The 13,646-nt window shown below is 43.6% G+C and overlaps 5 protein-coding genes across 6 annotated transcripts; 4 read left to right on the forward strand and 1 right to left on the reverse strand.

The window, feature by feature from the left end:
* The first annotated feature begins 34 nt into the window (after nt 1–34).
* Nucleotides 35–2,343, forward strand: LOC6734554 (cytochrome P450 6a22). 2 transcript variants are annotated; one of them, XM_039291621.2, is made up of 3 exons: nt 35–1,526; nt 1,582–1,995; nt 2,030–2,343. In XM_039291621.2, the coding sequence occupies exons 1-3, from the start codon at nt 461–463 to the stop codon at nt 2,146–2,148; spliced, it is 1,599 nt and encodes a 532-aa protein (XP_039147555.1). In that variant the 5' UTR covers nt 35–460; the 3' UTR covers nt 2,149–2,343. The 2 variants fall into 2 exon arrangements, with proteins under 2 accessions (XP_039147555.1, XP_002081563.1); XM_002081527.4 differs by having other exon boundaries at nt 37–1,526; nt 1,582–2,217.
* Nucleotides 2,344–2,573: 230 nt separating this feature from the next.
* LOC6734555 lies at nt 2,574–8,193 on the forward strand. The gene is made up of 6 exons (XM_044922487.1): nt 2,574–3,689; nt 3,742–4,161; nt 4,429–5,481; nt 5,545–5,900; nt 6,307–7,432; nt 7,503–8,193. The coding sequence occupies exons 1-6, from the start codon at nt 2,606–2,608 to the stop codon at nt 7,925–7,927; spliced, it is 4,464 nt and encodes a 1,487-aa protein (XP_044778422.1). The 5' UTR covers nt 2,574–2,605; the 3' UTR covers nt 7,928–8,193.
* On the forward strand, nt 4,332–6,281 carry LOC6734556 (probable cytochrome P450 6a23). The gene is made up of 2 exons (XM_016168112.3): nt 4,332–5,481; nt 5,545–6,281. Exons 1-2 carry the CDS (start codon nt 4,395–4,397, stop codon nt 5,964–5,966), a joined length of 1,509 nt encoding a protein of 502 aa, XP_016027664.3. The 5' UTR covers nt 4,332–4,394; the 3' UTR covers nt 5,967–6,281.
* Nucleotides 7,930–10,083, reverse strand: LOC6734558 (cytochrome P450 6a9). Its single transcript, XM_002081531.4, has 2 exons — nt 8,843–10,083; nt 7,930–8,789 (listed from the first exon to the last, which is right to left on the reverse strand). Exons 1-2 carry the CDS (start codon nt 9,936–9,938, stop codon nt 8,371–8,373), a joined length of 1,515 nt encoding a protein of 504 aa, XP_002081567.1. The 5' UTR covers nt 9,939–10,083; the 3' UTR covers nt 7,930–8,370.
* Nucleotides 10,084–10,953: 870 nt separating this feature from the next.
* On the forward strand, nt 10,954–12,879 carry LOC6734559 (probable cytochrome P450 6a20). The gene is made up of 2 exons (XM_002081532.4): nt 10,954–12,073; nt 12,200–12,879. The coding sequence occupies exons 1-2, from the start codon at nt 10,987–10,989 to the stop codon at nt 12,616–12,618; spliced, it is 1,506 nt and encodes a 501-aa protein (XP_002081568.1). The 5' UTR covers nt 10,954–10,986; the 3' UTR covers nt 12,619–12,879.
* Nucleotides 12,880–13,646: the final 767 nt, after the last annotated feature.

Here is a 13,646-nt window from a genome sequence, read left to right on the forward strand (position 1 = left end):
AAATATTATTGTTTCATTAACTTTTTTTTCGCATTTCTTCTAGCCGAGTAACGGGTATCTGATAGTCGAGGAATTCAAAATTAGCGTTATCGGAGGACTATATAATAAGTCTGCTAAAGAATTAGAGGAAAAAAAATAACAGACAAGAAATGCATCACTCTTATCATACTTTTAATTACGCTCATATACTAAACCTAGAATAAATATATTGCATAGACTTTATCTTCAAGGCGGGTGTTCTACAGTTATCTCTCACTATATCAATTGCATTAACTTGAATCACCGTTAAAAGCTCGTCAAGTCCGAGCTTCAGTTCGACTTGATTTTCAGTGAGCCGAGGTTCTATAAGACGAGGTTATCTGCCTGGGTCTGTTTACACAACTGCAGCTGATTGGAAGCGCGGAGCGAATAGAGGCGTTGGTCCGGTGTTCAGTTGAAAGTGAATCTACTTGGGGAGAGGATGCTGGATGTAGTGGCTCTACTGCTTATAGCCCTGGCAGTGGGCTTCTGGTTCGTGCGCACGCGATATAGCTACTGGACCCGGCGGGGCATTGGCTGTGAGCCGGCCCGGTTTCCCGTGGGCAATATGGAGGGATTCCGGAAAAACAAGCATTTCATCGACATAGTAACGCCAATCTATGAGAAGTTCAAGGGCAATGGAGCACCCTTCGCCGGATTCTTTATGATGCTGAGACCTGTGGTCTTGGTCACAGATCTGGAACTGGCCAAACAGATCCTCATTCAGGATTTCGCCAACTTTGAGGATCGTGGAATGTATCACAATGAGCGGGATGATCCCCTAACTGGCCATCTATTCCGCATCGACGGGCCCAAGTGGCGACCCTTGCGCCAAAAAATGTCGCCCACCTTCACCTCAGCCAAGATGAAGTACATGTTTCCGACGGTGTGCGAGGTGGGCGAGGAACTTACTCAAGTTTGCGGCGAGTTGGCGGATAATGCCATGTGCGGAATACTTGAGATCGGTGATCTGATGGCTCGCTACACTTCGGATGTCATAGGACGTTGTGCCTTTGGTGTGGAATGCAATGGCCTCCGGAATCCCGAGGCGGAGTTCGCCATAATGGGCAGGAGAGCCTTTTCAGAGCGTCGCCACTGCAAGCTGGTCGATGGATTTATAGAGAGTTTTCCCGAGGTGGCCAGGCTTTTGCGCATGCGCCAAATCCATCAGGACATTACTGATTTCTATGTGGGCATCGTTCGGGAAACAGTGAAGCAGAGGGAGGAGCAGGGCATCGTGAGGAGCGACTTCATGAACCTGCTCATCGAAATGAAGCAGCGCGGTGAGCTCACCATCGAGGAAATGGCCGCCCAGGCATTTATATTCTTTGTGGCGGGATTCGATACTTCCGCATCCACATTAGGATTTGCTCTGTACGAGTTGGCCAAGCAGCCGGCACTGCAGGCAAAGCTACGCGAGGAAATCGACCAGGCTCTGAAGTTACATCAGGGTGAATTCACATATGATTCCATGCAGGAGCTGCGCTACATGGAACTGGTCATTGCAGGTGAGACCGACTCAAAATATTGCAAAGATGATTACATTAAGACCATATCTTTCAGAAACCCTTCGAAAGTATCCCATACTACCGCAGCTCACTCGCATCTCCAGGCATCTGTACGCAGCCAAGGGCGATCGTCATTTCTACATCGAGCCGGGTCAAATGGTACTGATTCCGGTCTACGGCATCCATCATGATCCCGCCCTATACCCCGAGCCACATAAGTTCATCCCGGAGCGCTTTCTGGCCGATCAGCTGGCGCAGCGTCCCACCGCCGCATGGCTGCCCTTCGGCGATGGACCGCGAAACTGCATTGGAATGAGGTTTGGCAAAATGCAGACGACCATTGGCCTGGTCAGTCTGCTCCGAAACTTTCACTTCAGCGTCTGTCCGCGAACTGACCCAAAAATTGAGTTTGTCAAGTCCAACATTCTGCTGTGCCCGGCCAACGGAATTTACTTAAAAGTCCAACAGCTTAGCCAACTGAGCAGATAGTGTAGTGCTGCTTATCAAATCGCTGTCTGGATTGTATTTTAATGTACATTTTACAATGCTGTTATACAAATACACAATCAAATGTTTTTTATCAATCAACGTAGTAGGTACAGGAAAACTGCTGTATATCTAATCAAGCTTCTTGAGCTTAATTTGTTTGATTAAATACTTGTGTCGTCACTGACATTATCTTAGCATTTCACCAGTGCCAGGAATTTTAAATAATGAAATCTCTTTTCCAAGTTTCATGCTTAGTTTGTACTTTTGCGTTGGCAAAGCACAGTTATATTTAATACGCTAAAAATGCAATACAAAATGCTGGAATTCACTTTGTTTATATTTTATCGATTGCGTAATCGCTAGATTGTTTATATGGAGAGAATGTATATACACAACCATTGTAGCATAGCATATGATTCCCTAATTATTATTTATCACATTGAGAACAAACCTTAAGAGAACTGGAACGGTGAGTTTTGTATGAAAATGAGAGACTGACGAAATGAGCGCATGGAAGACCTTATATTAATATGAGTTTGGGTTGTGGCATCCCACTTTAAAGTCAGTTTGTATTGGACTCTGGTTGCGAAATGTTGTTAGTGGCTCTGATCGTTGTGATTCTATCTCTGCTCGTCTTCGCGGCCCGACGACGTCATGGATACTGGCAGAGAAGGGGCATACCGCACGACGAGGCACACCCTCTATTCGGAAACATCAAGGACTGGCCCAAGAAACGCCACATTGCCAAGATCTTTCGGGACTATTACTTCAAGTACAAGAACTCCGATTACCCATTCGCTGGATTTTTCTTCTTTTTCACCCGCACCGCTGTGGTCACCGACTTGGAATTGGTCAAGAGTGTCCTGATCAAGGACTTCAATCACTTTGAGAATCGGGGAGTCTTCTACAACGAGATCGATGATCCGCTGTCGGCCACCTTGTTCAGCATCGAGGGTCAGAAGTGGCGTCATCTGAGGCACAAGCTGACACCCACTTTTACGTCCGGCAAAATGAAGAACATGTTTCCGATTGTTGTGAAAGTTGGAGAAGAAATGGATAAAGTGTTCAGTAGTAAAACCACTGCGGATCGAGGTCAGGTTTTGGAGGTTGTGGATCTGGTGGCACGGTACACCGCCGATGTGATCGGCAACTGCGCATTCGGTCTCAATTGCAACAGCTTGTACGATCCAAAGGCTGAATTTGTGGAAATTGGCAAACGGGCGATCACCGAGCATCGTTACGGGAACATGCTGGATATATTCCTCTTTGGGTTTCCCAAGTTATCGCGCCGCTTACGCTTGAAACTAAACATCCAGGAGGCAGAGGACTTTTACACCAAGATCGTGAGGGAAACCATTGACTACCGTCTGCGGACGAAGGAAAAGCGAAATGATTTCATGGACAGTCTGATAGAGATGTATAAGAATGAGCAGTCGGGAAATTCGGAGGATGGGCTGACCTTTAACGAGCTGCTCGCTCAGGCTTTCATATTCTTTGTGGCTGGGTTCGAGACGAGCTCCACGACCATGGGATTCGCTCTGTATGAGCTGGCCAGGAACCAGGATGTACAGGATAAGCTCAGGGAGGAGATCAACAATGTGTTCGGCAAACACAACAAAGAGTTCACCTACGAGGGAATCAAGGAGATGAAATACCTGGAGCAGGTTGTGATGGGTAAGTTTCTTTAATGTTTCATTTGAGAAATTAATTGTATTATTATTTTTAGAAACCCTGCGAAAGTACCCAGTACTGGCTCATCTTACAAGAATGACTGACACCGATTTTTCGCCTGGAGATCCAAAATACTTCATTGCCAAGGGAACCATTGTTGTGATCCCAGCTTTGGGCATTCACTATGATCCGGACATATATCCCGAACCGGAGACATTCAAGCCAGAACGCTTTACCGACGAGGAAATCGCTGCCAGACCCTCGTGCACTTGGCTTCCATTTGGAGAAGGACCTCGGAACTGCATTGGTCTGCGATTTGGAATGATGCAAACCTGTGTGGGCTTGGCCTACTTGATCAGGGGCTATAAATTCAGTGTTTCCACCGAAACTCAAATACCCATGAAGATTGTCGTTAAGAACATTCTGATATCGGCCGAGAATGGTATCCACCTTAAAGTGGAGAAGCTTGCCAAATAAGTTTTTAACAAATACATTATGTTTACATATCATTATATATAGTAGAATCTTTTATGAAGTAACGAAAACAATTGTGTTCTTTATTTTGCTTGATTCATTTAATCGATAAGATTAGGCTGTGCTCAGTGAATATGTATTAGTACTTTTGCAGAGATTAGAAGAGAACGTTAGCGTATAAAGGCCGTATCATTCCGGTTGGGAACTCAGTGTGGAGCGGACTGAGAACGAGATATGTCGCTGTTACTAACGCTGATCGCAATTCTAGTGTCACTGCTTTTGTTCGTGGCCCGCCGACGTCATGGATACTGGCAGAGGAGGGGTATTCCGCACGATGTGCCCCATCCAATATACGGGAACATGAAGGACTGGCCCAAGAAGCGACACATCGCGATGATCTTCCGGGACTACTATTTGAAGTACAAATCTTCCGATTATCCGTTTGCCGGGTTCTACTTCTTTTTTACCCGGTCTGCTGTCATCACCGATTTGGAATTGGTCAAGAGGGTGCTAATCAAGGACTTCAATCACTTTGAGAATCGGGGAGTCTTCTACAACGAGATCGATGATCCGCTGTCGGCCACCTTGTTCAGCATCGAGGGTCAGAAGTGGCGTCATCTGAGGCACAAGCTGACACCCACTTTTACGTCCGGCAAAATGAAGAACATGTTTCCGATTGTTGTGAAGGTTGGGGAGGAAATGGAAAAGGTTTTCAGTGCCAAAACCACCACAGGTCAAGGTCAAGTTCTGGAAATTGTGGATCTGGTGGCTCGTTATACGGCTGACGTGATCGGTAATTGCGCCTTCGGTCTGAATTGCAATAGTTTGCAAAATCCGAAAGCAGAGTTTGTGGCAATTGGAAAAAGGGCGATCATAGAACGTCGTTATGGAGGACTATTGGATTTCCTAATTTTCGGATTTCCCAAGCTTTCTCGCCGCTTGCGGCTTAAACTGAACGTGCAGGATGTTGAGGACTTTTACACAGGCATCGTTAGGAATACAATCGACTACCGATTGAGGACCAACGAGAAGCGTAACGACTTCATGGACAGCTTAATCGAAATGTACGAGAAGGAGCAGGCGGGAAACACTGAGGATGGACTCTCCTTCAACGAGATTTTGGCACAAGCCTTTATTTTCTTTGTGGCTGGCTTCGAGACCAGCTCTACGACCATGGGATTTGCCCTGTACGAGCTGGCCCGCAATCAGGATATTCAAGATCAACTTCGAGAGGAGATCAACAGTGTTCTGGGCAAGCACAACAACGAGTTTACCTACGAGGGCATCAAGGAGATGAAGTATCTAGAGCAAGTTGTCATGGGTGAGTAAAATCCCACATGGATACAGAACTTTAACTAAATACTTTCCCTATTTTGCGCAACAGAAACCCTTCGCAAGTATCCAGTTCTGGCGCATCTAACGCGAATGACCCAGACTGATTTTTCGCCGGAAGATCCAAAATACTTCATTGCCAAGGGAACCATTGTTGTGATCCCAGCTCTTGGCATTCACTATGATCCGGAAATCTATCCCGAACCGGAGAAGTTCAAGCCGGAGCGGTTTACGGATGAGGCGATCGCCGCAAGACCCTCGTGTACCTGGCTTCCATTTGGAGAAGGTCCAAGGAACTGCATCGGTCTCCGGTTTGGACTAATGCAGGCCTGCGTGGGATTGGCCTATCTAATCCGGGGCTATAAGTTCAGTGTGTCCGCAGAAACACAAATTCCCATGAAGATTGTCGTGAAAAGCATTCTTCTGTCTGCTGAGAATGGCATTCACCTTAAAGTTGAGAAGCTTTCCAAATGAGAGTATAAACTAACTTTGTATGAGCTTTAATGCTTTAATATTACAATTTTATTCGGTCATTTATTCACGGATATATAAAACTACGATATTTTTGAATTATATCCCTTTTAAAGCTCTTAAATATAAGAGTGTACTGCGTTAAAATTTAGCATTGACTTGTTCTGAGTTTTAGTTAGTTGCGGAACGTAAATGTTTGTATTTGTGGTAATACCCAATATTATTTTGTTCAGCTTTTTTGCTATAAGCAGCCCTATCTGGAAGTGAACAGTTACCTTTTCTTGGTTACAATAAAAAAAGAGGAGCAGGCGATAGCTAGATGGAAAGCTCTTCTTCATAAAAGCAACGCTTGGAATTGGTTTCTCAGATCAGTCTGCTCAAAATGGCGATCCTGCTCGGTTTGGTGGTCGGTGTCCTTACGCTAGCCGCATGGTGGGTACTCCAGAACTACACCTACTGGAAACGGCGAGGAATTCCCCATGATCCACCCAATATTCCGCTCGGCAACACCAGCGAACTTTGGAGAACGATGCCGTTGGCCAGCATCCTCAAGCGAACCTATCTGAAATTCAGCAAACAGACCGACGGACCCTTTGTGGGCTTCTACCTCTATGCTATGAAGTACATCGTCATCACGGACGTGGATTTTCTAAAAACCGTGCTGATTCGCGATTTCGACAAGTTTCACGATCGCGGAGTGTATCACAACGAAAAGGATGATCCGCTGACCAATAACCTGGCAACCATCGAGGGTCAAAAGTGGAAAAATCTGCGACAGAAGCTGACCCCAACATTTACGTCTGTCAAAATGAAGAGCATGTTTTCCACGGTCTTAAACGTGGGCGATGAGATGATACGCGTGGTCGATGAGAGGCTCTCCAGTTCTTCGCAGACCCTGGAAGTCACTGACCTCGTGTCCCGCTTCACATCCGACGTAATTGGCATCTGTGCTTTTGGCCTGGAATGCAATAGTTTGCGGGATCCTAAGGCGGAGTTCGTCCAAATGGGCTACTCTGCGCTAAGGGAACGTCGTCATGGCTGGCTGGTGGATCTACTAATCTTCGGGATGCCTAAATTGGCCGTGAAACTGGGATTCCAGTTCTTGCTTCCCTCGGTGCAGAAGTTCTATATGAAAATCGTCCAAGACACCATAGATTACAGGGTAAAGAGCAAGGTGACTCGGAACGATTTCATGGACACGTTGATTGAGATGAAACTGCAGTACGATAAAGGCGACAAGGAAAATGGACTTGCCTTCAATGAGGTCGCTGCCCAGGCGTTCGTATTTCTTCTGGCTGGTTTTGAGGCGGGATCCACAACCATGGGATTCACACTTTATGAGCTGGCCTGCAATCCTGATGTTCAGGACAAGTTGAGGGCTGAAATCGATAGTGTGCTGGAAAAGCACAATGGTAAACTAGAATATGATTCCATGCAGGAGTTGACTTACATGGAAAAGGTGATCAATGGTAAGTACACTCACACATTGTATATTATAGTCTAGTTTTTCATACTAAACTGTATATGATATCTGACTAGAATCGCTGAGAAAACATCCTGTGGTAGCCCACTTGGCTCGCATTGCCACCAAGCCGTACCAGCACAGTAATCCCAAGTATTACATCGAGGCCGGCACTGGAGTGCTGGTGTCCACACTGGGCATCCATCATGATCCCGAGTTTTATCCGGAGCCGGAAAAGTTCATCCCAGAACGATTCGATGAAGACCAGGTAAAGAAGCGTCCCACCTGCGCTTTCCTGCCCTTCGGAGCTGGTCCCCGAAATTGCATTGGACTCCGATTCGGACGGATGCAGGTCGTCATTGGATTGGCCCTGCTAATCCATAATTTTAGATTCGAATTGCATCCCAAGACGCCAGTGCCGATGAAATACACAATCAAGAACCTTCTTTTGGGCTCCGAGGGCGGAATCCATCTCAATGTCACCAAGGTAGTGAGAGACTAAAGTGTTATTTATTTATTTATTTTCGTTGTTTGTTACTTTGAGTATTTGATTTTTCAAAATTTTTCAAATGTTTTTGTAATGATTTTAAAACATGCTTTTAACCAAACTTCTTTAAAATTTTATGTTAATAGATTTTTTCTGCCAAGAAACGCCGAAAGTATCTTTTATGCAAAAGAGTCTTGTAATAGGTGTTCTTATGCAATAATAAGAAGCCTTTATAAAGCAATATATCACACAGAAAATAAAAAAAAAATAATTTTTTAAAACGATAAAATATTTAAAATGAAAGCCAACTTACAGTAGTTAGTTATCCACAAGCATGCTACTGCGATTAGTCACTAATGAGTTGATATAAGTGTACAAAAACATTCTTATAGATATAGAGCAACATTCTTACTGGAATTCCATATAAAATATGGACTAATAGATTAAAAATTGTAATTTCAAACGCGCTCAACTTTCAAGAAGATGCCAGTCTCACTTGATATTAAGAAGGTTTTTTTGCTGTATACAATTGGTATTGTCGTTTGGTCGCAAACGGAGAACTTGAACTTATTGATTAGGAAAGCCAATCCAATCCTGGCCTGCATTTGACCAAATCGCATTCCGATGCAGTTCCTGGGACCATCCCCGAATGGAAGCCACTCCACGGAGTCGCGCTCCTTCACTCGTTCGGGCGAGAAGTTGTCAGGGTTAAAGGTGTTTGGATTGGCATACAGTTTCTCATCGCGGTGCATGGCTCCACAAGGGATCAAAACGGGCATTCCCTTTTTGATTACGTATTTGGGATGTCCAGGAACCTCATAGTCCTCCAGGCACTCACGATTCAAGACCGGAAGAACAGTGTACAAACGAAGGGTTTCTAAAGAAAAATGAAAGTAAGAGAGCTCTTAAAAAAACGCACAAATTACATACCCGATATAACCTGGTCTAGATAGACCATATCCTTCATACTTTCGTAAGTTATCTCTCCGTTGCACTTTCCTATAACCTCCTGACACTCCTCCCTTACCCGGTCCTGAATGTCCTGATGCTGGGCCAGTTCATACAGGGCGAAACCCATGGTGGTCGACGAGGTTTCGAAGCCAGCTCCGAAGAACACGAACGCCTGGGCGGCCATTTCCTCGATCGTAAGGTTAACACTTTCCCCAGACTCGGACTTTGTCAGTGGACTGTTCTTTAAATCGATGAGCTGATCCATAAAGTCGTTGCGACGGATGTTGTTCTCCTCCCTAAATGCGACTGTTTCCCTGACGATCCGGAGGAAGAAGTGTTCGGCTTCCTCCAGTGTTATTTTCATGTGCAGTCTGCGTGCCAGATTTTGGAAGCTATTGATGAACGCGATCCCGATCGGTCCGTGGCGTTGTTCGAAGATGGCTCGACGACCCATTACCCTGAACTCGGCCTCTGGATCCTTAAGACTACTGCACTCAATGCCAAAGGCACACGTGCCGATTACGTCGGTGGTGAATCTGGCCAGGATATCCTTAACCTCGACAATGGGAGACTTCTCCATCGCTTGGCCAAAGACTTCGATGAACTCATGACCCACCTTTACCACGGTGGGAAACATATACTTCATTTTACCGGACGTAAACGTAGAGGATAGCTTGCTCCTCATAGACTTCCACTTTTGGCCATCTAGCAGAAACAGCTGACCAGACAGGGGATCGTCCTCCGTGTTGTGGTAGAAACCACGATCGGTGAACTTATTGAACTCCTTGATCAGGATGAGCTTTGCCAGCGAAATATCCAGCACAAGTATTCCGGGTCGTTGGAACCAATAGAAGCCTGCGAAGGGGCCAGTACCACGGAACTTATTGTAGTAATCCATCCAGATGTCACTAAATGATCGACTCGTCTGCACTCCCGTCAGGCTGCCCATCAGGATGTGGGGTTCCTCGCAAGGAATACCCAGATTCTGCCAGTAGTGAAGGGCACGACGCCATTTCAGTAATAGATATCCCACAAGCACCACCACAATCGCCAGTAGAACACTGTAAACACCCATGACATCAGCTTGGGTGCGGTGATATAGTGATATATGTAGTTATGCCGTCGAAAAATATATCGCAAATGTAGTCCAGTTGAGCTTCATAAACCTACTGCAATCAAAAAGCTCGCACAGCTAGCCAAAAAGCGAGAGAAATTAGAATAGATCGAGAGAATATTAGTTTATGTATTGGTATTCAAAACAAACAATTTTGTTTTGTTGATAATGCTTGGCTCTTTATTTGCTAATTTTCCAACTGAGAATTTCTCTTTTAAAGAGTATATATTTAAGAGTCATCTTTCTAACGGGTAAATACCTTACCTACCTCAACTTATTTCTAAATTGGGTATGATTTCGGTTGATTGGAATTGATGGGAAAAGGTTATTGAAATTTGCTAAAATATTAAAATAAATAAAATAAAAATGTTCCATTTTAAAATAAATATTTAAACAGAATCTAACACCGACCGTTTATAATAGTTGGTTGCCAGAAACTTACATTAGGCTGAATGAAGCTATTACTGTTTGCAAGGCAAACAAGAAGTGAGCTAGTAACGATGACTTGCTTTTTTAGTTAGTTCTTACTATGATAACATACGAATATTTACGTTCTTACCATGAACTTTGCCCCTCTCATAAATAGAGATATTAAAATTAAAATTAGTAAAATTAGTACGAGTATAGTCCAATTTACAAACACGAAAATATACAAGCCTACCAGCGTTATGAACTCCTTCAGCTTTAATGTTCAGCATACATAGGTGTTAATGAATGATCTTCAGGATAACCTGCTCCATGTCGGCGGGAAAGAAAAACTTGCCACTGGGGATAGATTTTCTCCTATATGCCCACCAGCTGCAATGCAACTTGGTTAAAAACTAAAGCTACTAAGTACTCTTACCTAAGAGCATACATTGATGTAGCTTAATAAAAAAAAAACCCAAGCTTACATAACGCGACATTGAATGGACTTTCGTACTCTTTATCAACGCCGGAAAGAGAGTCAGATGACTGATGTCGGGTATAAAAGGCCGATGTCGCCGCTCGGATTTTCAGTTGTTCCGAAATGGCTGTTCTGATCGTATTGCTGATCGGTGTAATCACCTTCGTGGCGTGGTATGTGCACCAGCGCTTTAACTATTGGAAGCGTCGCGGCATTCCCCACGATGAGCCCAAAATTCCGTTCGGTAATACCAGCGAGCTAATGAAAACCGTTCAGTTGTCGGATATTTTCAAGAGAACCTATAACAAGTACAAGAACAAGACGGACGGACCATTTGTGGGTTTTTATATGTACTTCAAGCAGATGGTAGTTGTAACCGATATTGATTTCGTTAAGACCATACTGATTCGCGAGTTTGATAAGTTCCACGATCGCGGCGTATTCCATAATGAACGAGATGATCCACTGTCCGCCCATCTAGTGAATATCGAAGGTCAGAAGTGGAAAACCCTGCGCCAGAAACTTACGCCCACGTTTACCTCTGGCAAGATGAAGAGCATGTTTCCCACTATTCTGACCGTGGCAGATGATCTGATTCGGGTTTTTGGACAAACAGCTAGTGCTGAAGGCGATTCCATGGAGATCACAAATGTGGTGGCCCGTTTCACCGCCGATGTCATCGGGACTTGCGCCTTCGGCTTGGATTGCCATAGCTTGTCGGATCCCAAGGCGGAGTTTGTCCAAATGGGTACGGCCGCCATTACCGAGCGGCGCTATGGCAAGTCCATGGATTTACTTCTGTTCGGAGCCCCCAAGCTGGCCGCCAAGTTGCGCATGAAGGCGACTGTCCAGAAGGTCGAGGACTTTTACATGAACATCATCCGGGACACTGTTGATTATCGCGTAAAGAACAATGTGAAGAGAAACGATTTCGTGGATATGTTGATTGAAATGAAATTGAAATACGATAATGGGGATAAGGCAAATGGGCTGACCTTTAATGAAATCGCTGCCCAGGCGTTTATATTTTTCTTGGCTGGATTCGAGACCAGTTCGACCACAATGGGATTTGCTCTTTATGAGCTGGCCTGCCACCAGGATATTCAGGATAAACTTAGAACCGAAATTGATGCGGTCCTGAAAAAACATAATGGGAAACTGGATTACGACAGCATGCGAGAGATGACTTATTTGGAAAAGGTCATCGATGGTAAGTTTCCCACATTATTTGGTGTTTCCTATTTATAGTCCACTCCCGGTGCGATTCGTCACAACGTGGTTTGCCTGTCATTACCCCAGCTTATATCTTCTACAAATTACTTACATTCTCTTACAGAGACCATGAGGAAACGTCCTGTCGTCGGTCATTTACTCCGCGTTGCAACTCAAGACTACCAACATACCAATCCGAAATATAACATTGAAAAAGGAACTGGAGTGGTCATACCCACACTGGCTATACAACACGATCCAGAGTTTTATCCAGAGCCCGAGAAGTTTATTCCAGAGCGTTTTGATGAGGATCAGGTGCAACAGCGTCCTCCCTGCACTTTCCTGCCCTTTGGTGATGGTCCTAGGAACTGCATCGGTCTTCGATTCGGACGGATGCAGGTCATCATTGGCATGGCCTTGTTAATCCACAACTTCAAGTTCGAGTTTCATCCCACCAAAACTGTCGTTCCTTTAGAATATAGGACCGATGATATTCTACTGAGCGCGAAGGGCGGAATTCACCTGAAAGTCAGTAGAGTGTGAGCTATAAAGATAATTAACGAATTATTCGGTTAAAGCTTTGTTCTTGCGACGTAAATACTAATACTAATACTTGATTGAATTGAATACTTTTAGACATGCACACATGCACTTAATTATACCTTTTGCATCACCTACAGTTATACGTTTATTAATTGGTGAATTAGTTTGTATATTTTGATGTAGCTTAGTTTAAGGTTTCAAAAGAAATGTTTTGAATCGTAACAATGACATATTTATTAAATAAATTTACATCTAAAATGAGCAAGGTCTTTTGTACTGGATTTATAGCTAAATTTGGAGAACTTTTAATTACACGGGTAAAACAAAACAGATCAAACTTGGAGAGCTTTATGTACTATAATTGCTAAGCAACATGCATTAGACGTTATCCAAAAGCTTTCCCATGAAATCTAAGGTTTTTTTTTTAATTTTTAACAAATAGAGAAAAAATCTTTCGCTTAAAATAGTAACATAAGCTTGTTCAACTTGTGTTGATTACAGTTGCATTCTACGTCGAAGGTAAAACAAAATAACCCGTCAATTACGTTGCCTAGGTTGAAAATCTATCAATGCTATCATTATGCAAACAATATTGAATATATTAGATATTAAAATCTAAATTTTAAATGTATATATGTGTTCTTTCTTACCCTTATTGCACAAGCCAGTTAAACTCAGCTTAGTCATGCTGAACCCACAAAAAAAAAACGAAAAATAACGATGACTTGCTCTTTATTCATTCATTGAATGAAGTGATGCTATGTTATCTACCAGTTTACACATGAAATTTAAGCCACACACGGGATATAAAATAATACGATAAAGTTAAAGTTATAAAATAATATCGCAACTTAGTAGAGCATTTAAGTTAAATCGAGAGGTCATTTTCCAAACTATTTGTAACTGCACTTCACATCTGGATCACATTTTTCTACTCTTAATTTGCCCCTGAAAATTAGTCATCTAATTGAAAAGAGAGCATAAATCGTTTGTTAAAGAGTAAACTCGCTGGAAAATGATTTTAAGAT

This window comes from Drosophila simulans, chromosome 2R (assembly GCF_016746395.2).
Source record: "Drosophila simulans strain w501 chromosome 2R, Prin_Dsim_3.1, whole genome shotgun sequence".
In the NCBI taxonomy this organism is placed as follows: Eukaryota; Metazoa; Arthropoda; class Insecta; order Diptera; family Drosophilidae; genus Drosophila; species Drosophila simulans.

Coding starts and splice junctions, on each gene's coding strand:
- LOC6734554 (XM_039291621.2), top strand. CDS start 461: ATGCTGGATGTAGTGGCTCTACTGCTTATAGCCCTGGCAGTGGGCTTC. Junction 1,527..1,581: donor CATGGAACTGGTCATTGCAG/GTGAGACCGACT, acceptor CATATCTTTCAG/AAACCCTTCGAAAGTATCCC. Junction 1,996..2,029: donor TTACTTAAAAGTCCAACAGC/TTAGCCAACTGA, acceptor TAGTGCTGCTTA/TCAAATCGCTGTCTGGATTG.
- LOC6734555 (XM_044922487.1), top strand. CDS start 2,606: ATGTTGTTAGTGGCTCTGATCGTTGTGATTCTATCTCTGCTCGTCTTC. Junction 4,162..4,428: donor AGTGGAGAAGCTTGCCAAAT/AAGTTTTTAACA, acceptor TCGCAATTCTAG/TGTCACTGCTTTTGTTCGTG. Junction 5,482..5,544: donor TCTAGAGCAAGTTGTCATGG/GTGAGTAAAATC, acceptor TTTGCGCAACAG/AAACCCTTCGCAAGTATCCA.
- LOC6734556 (XM_016168112.3), top strand. CDS start 4,395: ATGTCGCTGTTACTAACGCTGATCGCAATTCTAGTGTCACTGCTTTTG. Junction 5,482..5,544: donor TCTAGAGCAAGTTGTCATGG/GTGAGTAAAATC, acceptor TTTGCGCAACAG/AAACCCTTCGCAAGTATCCA.
- LOC6734558 (XM_002081531.4), bottom strand. CDS start 9,938: ATGGGTGTTTACAGTGTTCTACTGGCGATTGTGGTGGTGCTTGTGGGA. Junction 8,790..8,842: donor TCTAGACCAGGTTATATCGG/GTATGTAATTTG, acceptor ATTTTTCTTTAG/AAACCCTTCGTTTGTACACT.
- LOC6734559 (XM_002081532.4), top strand. CDS start 10,987: ATGGCTGTTCTGATCGTATTGCTGATCGGTGTAATCACCTTCGTGGCG. Junction 12,074..12,199: donor TTTGGAAAAGGTCATCGATG/GTAAGTTTCCCA, acceptor ATTCTCTTACAG/AGACCATGAGGAAACGTCCT.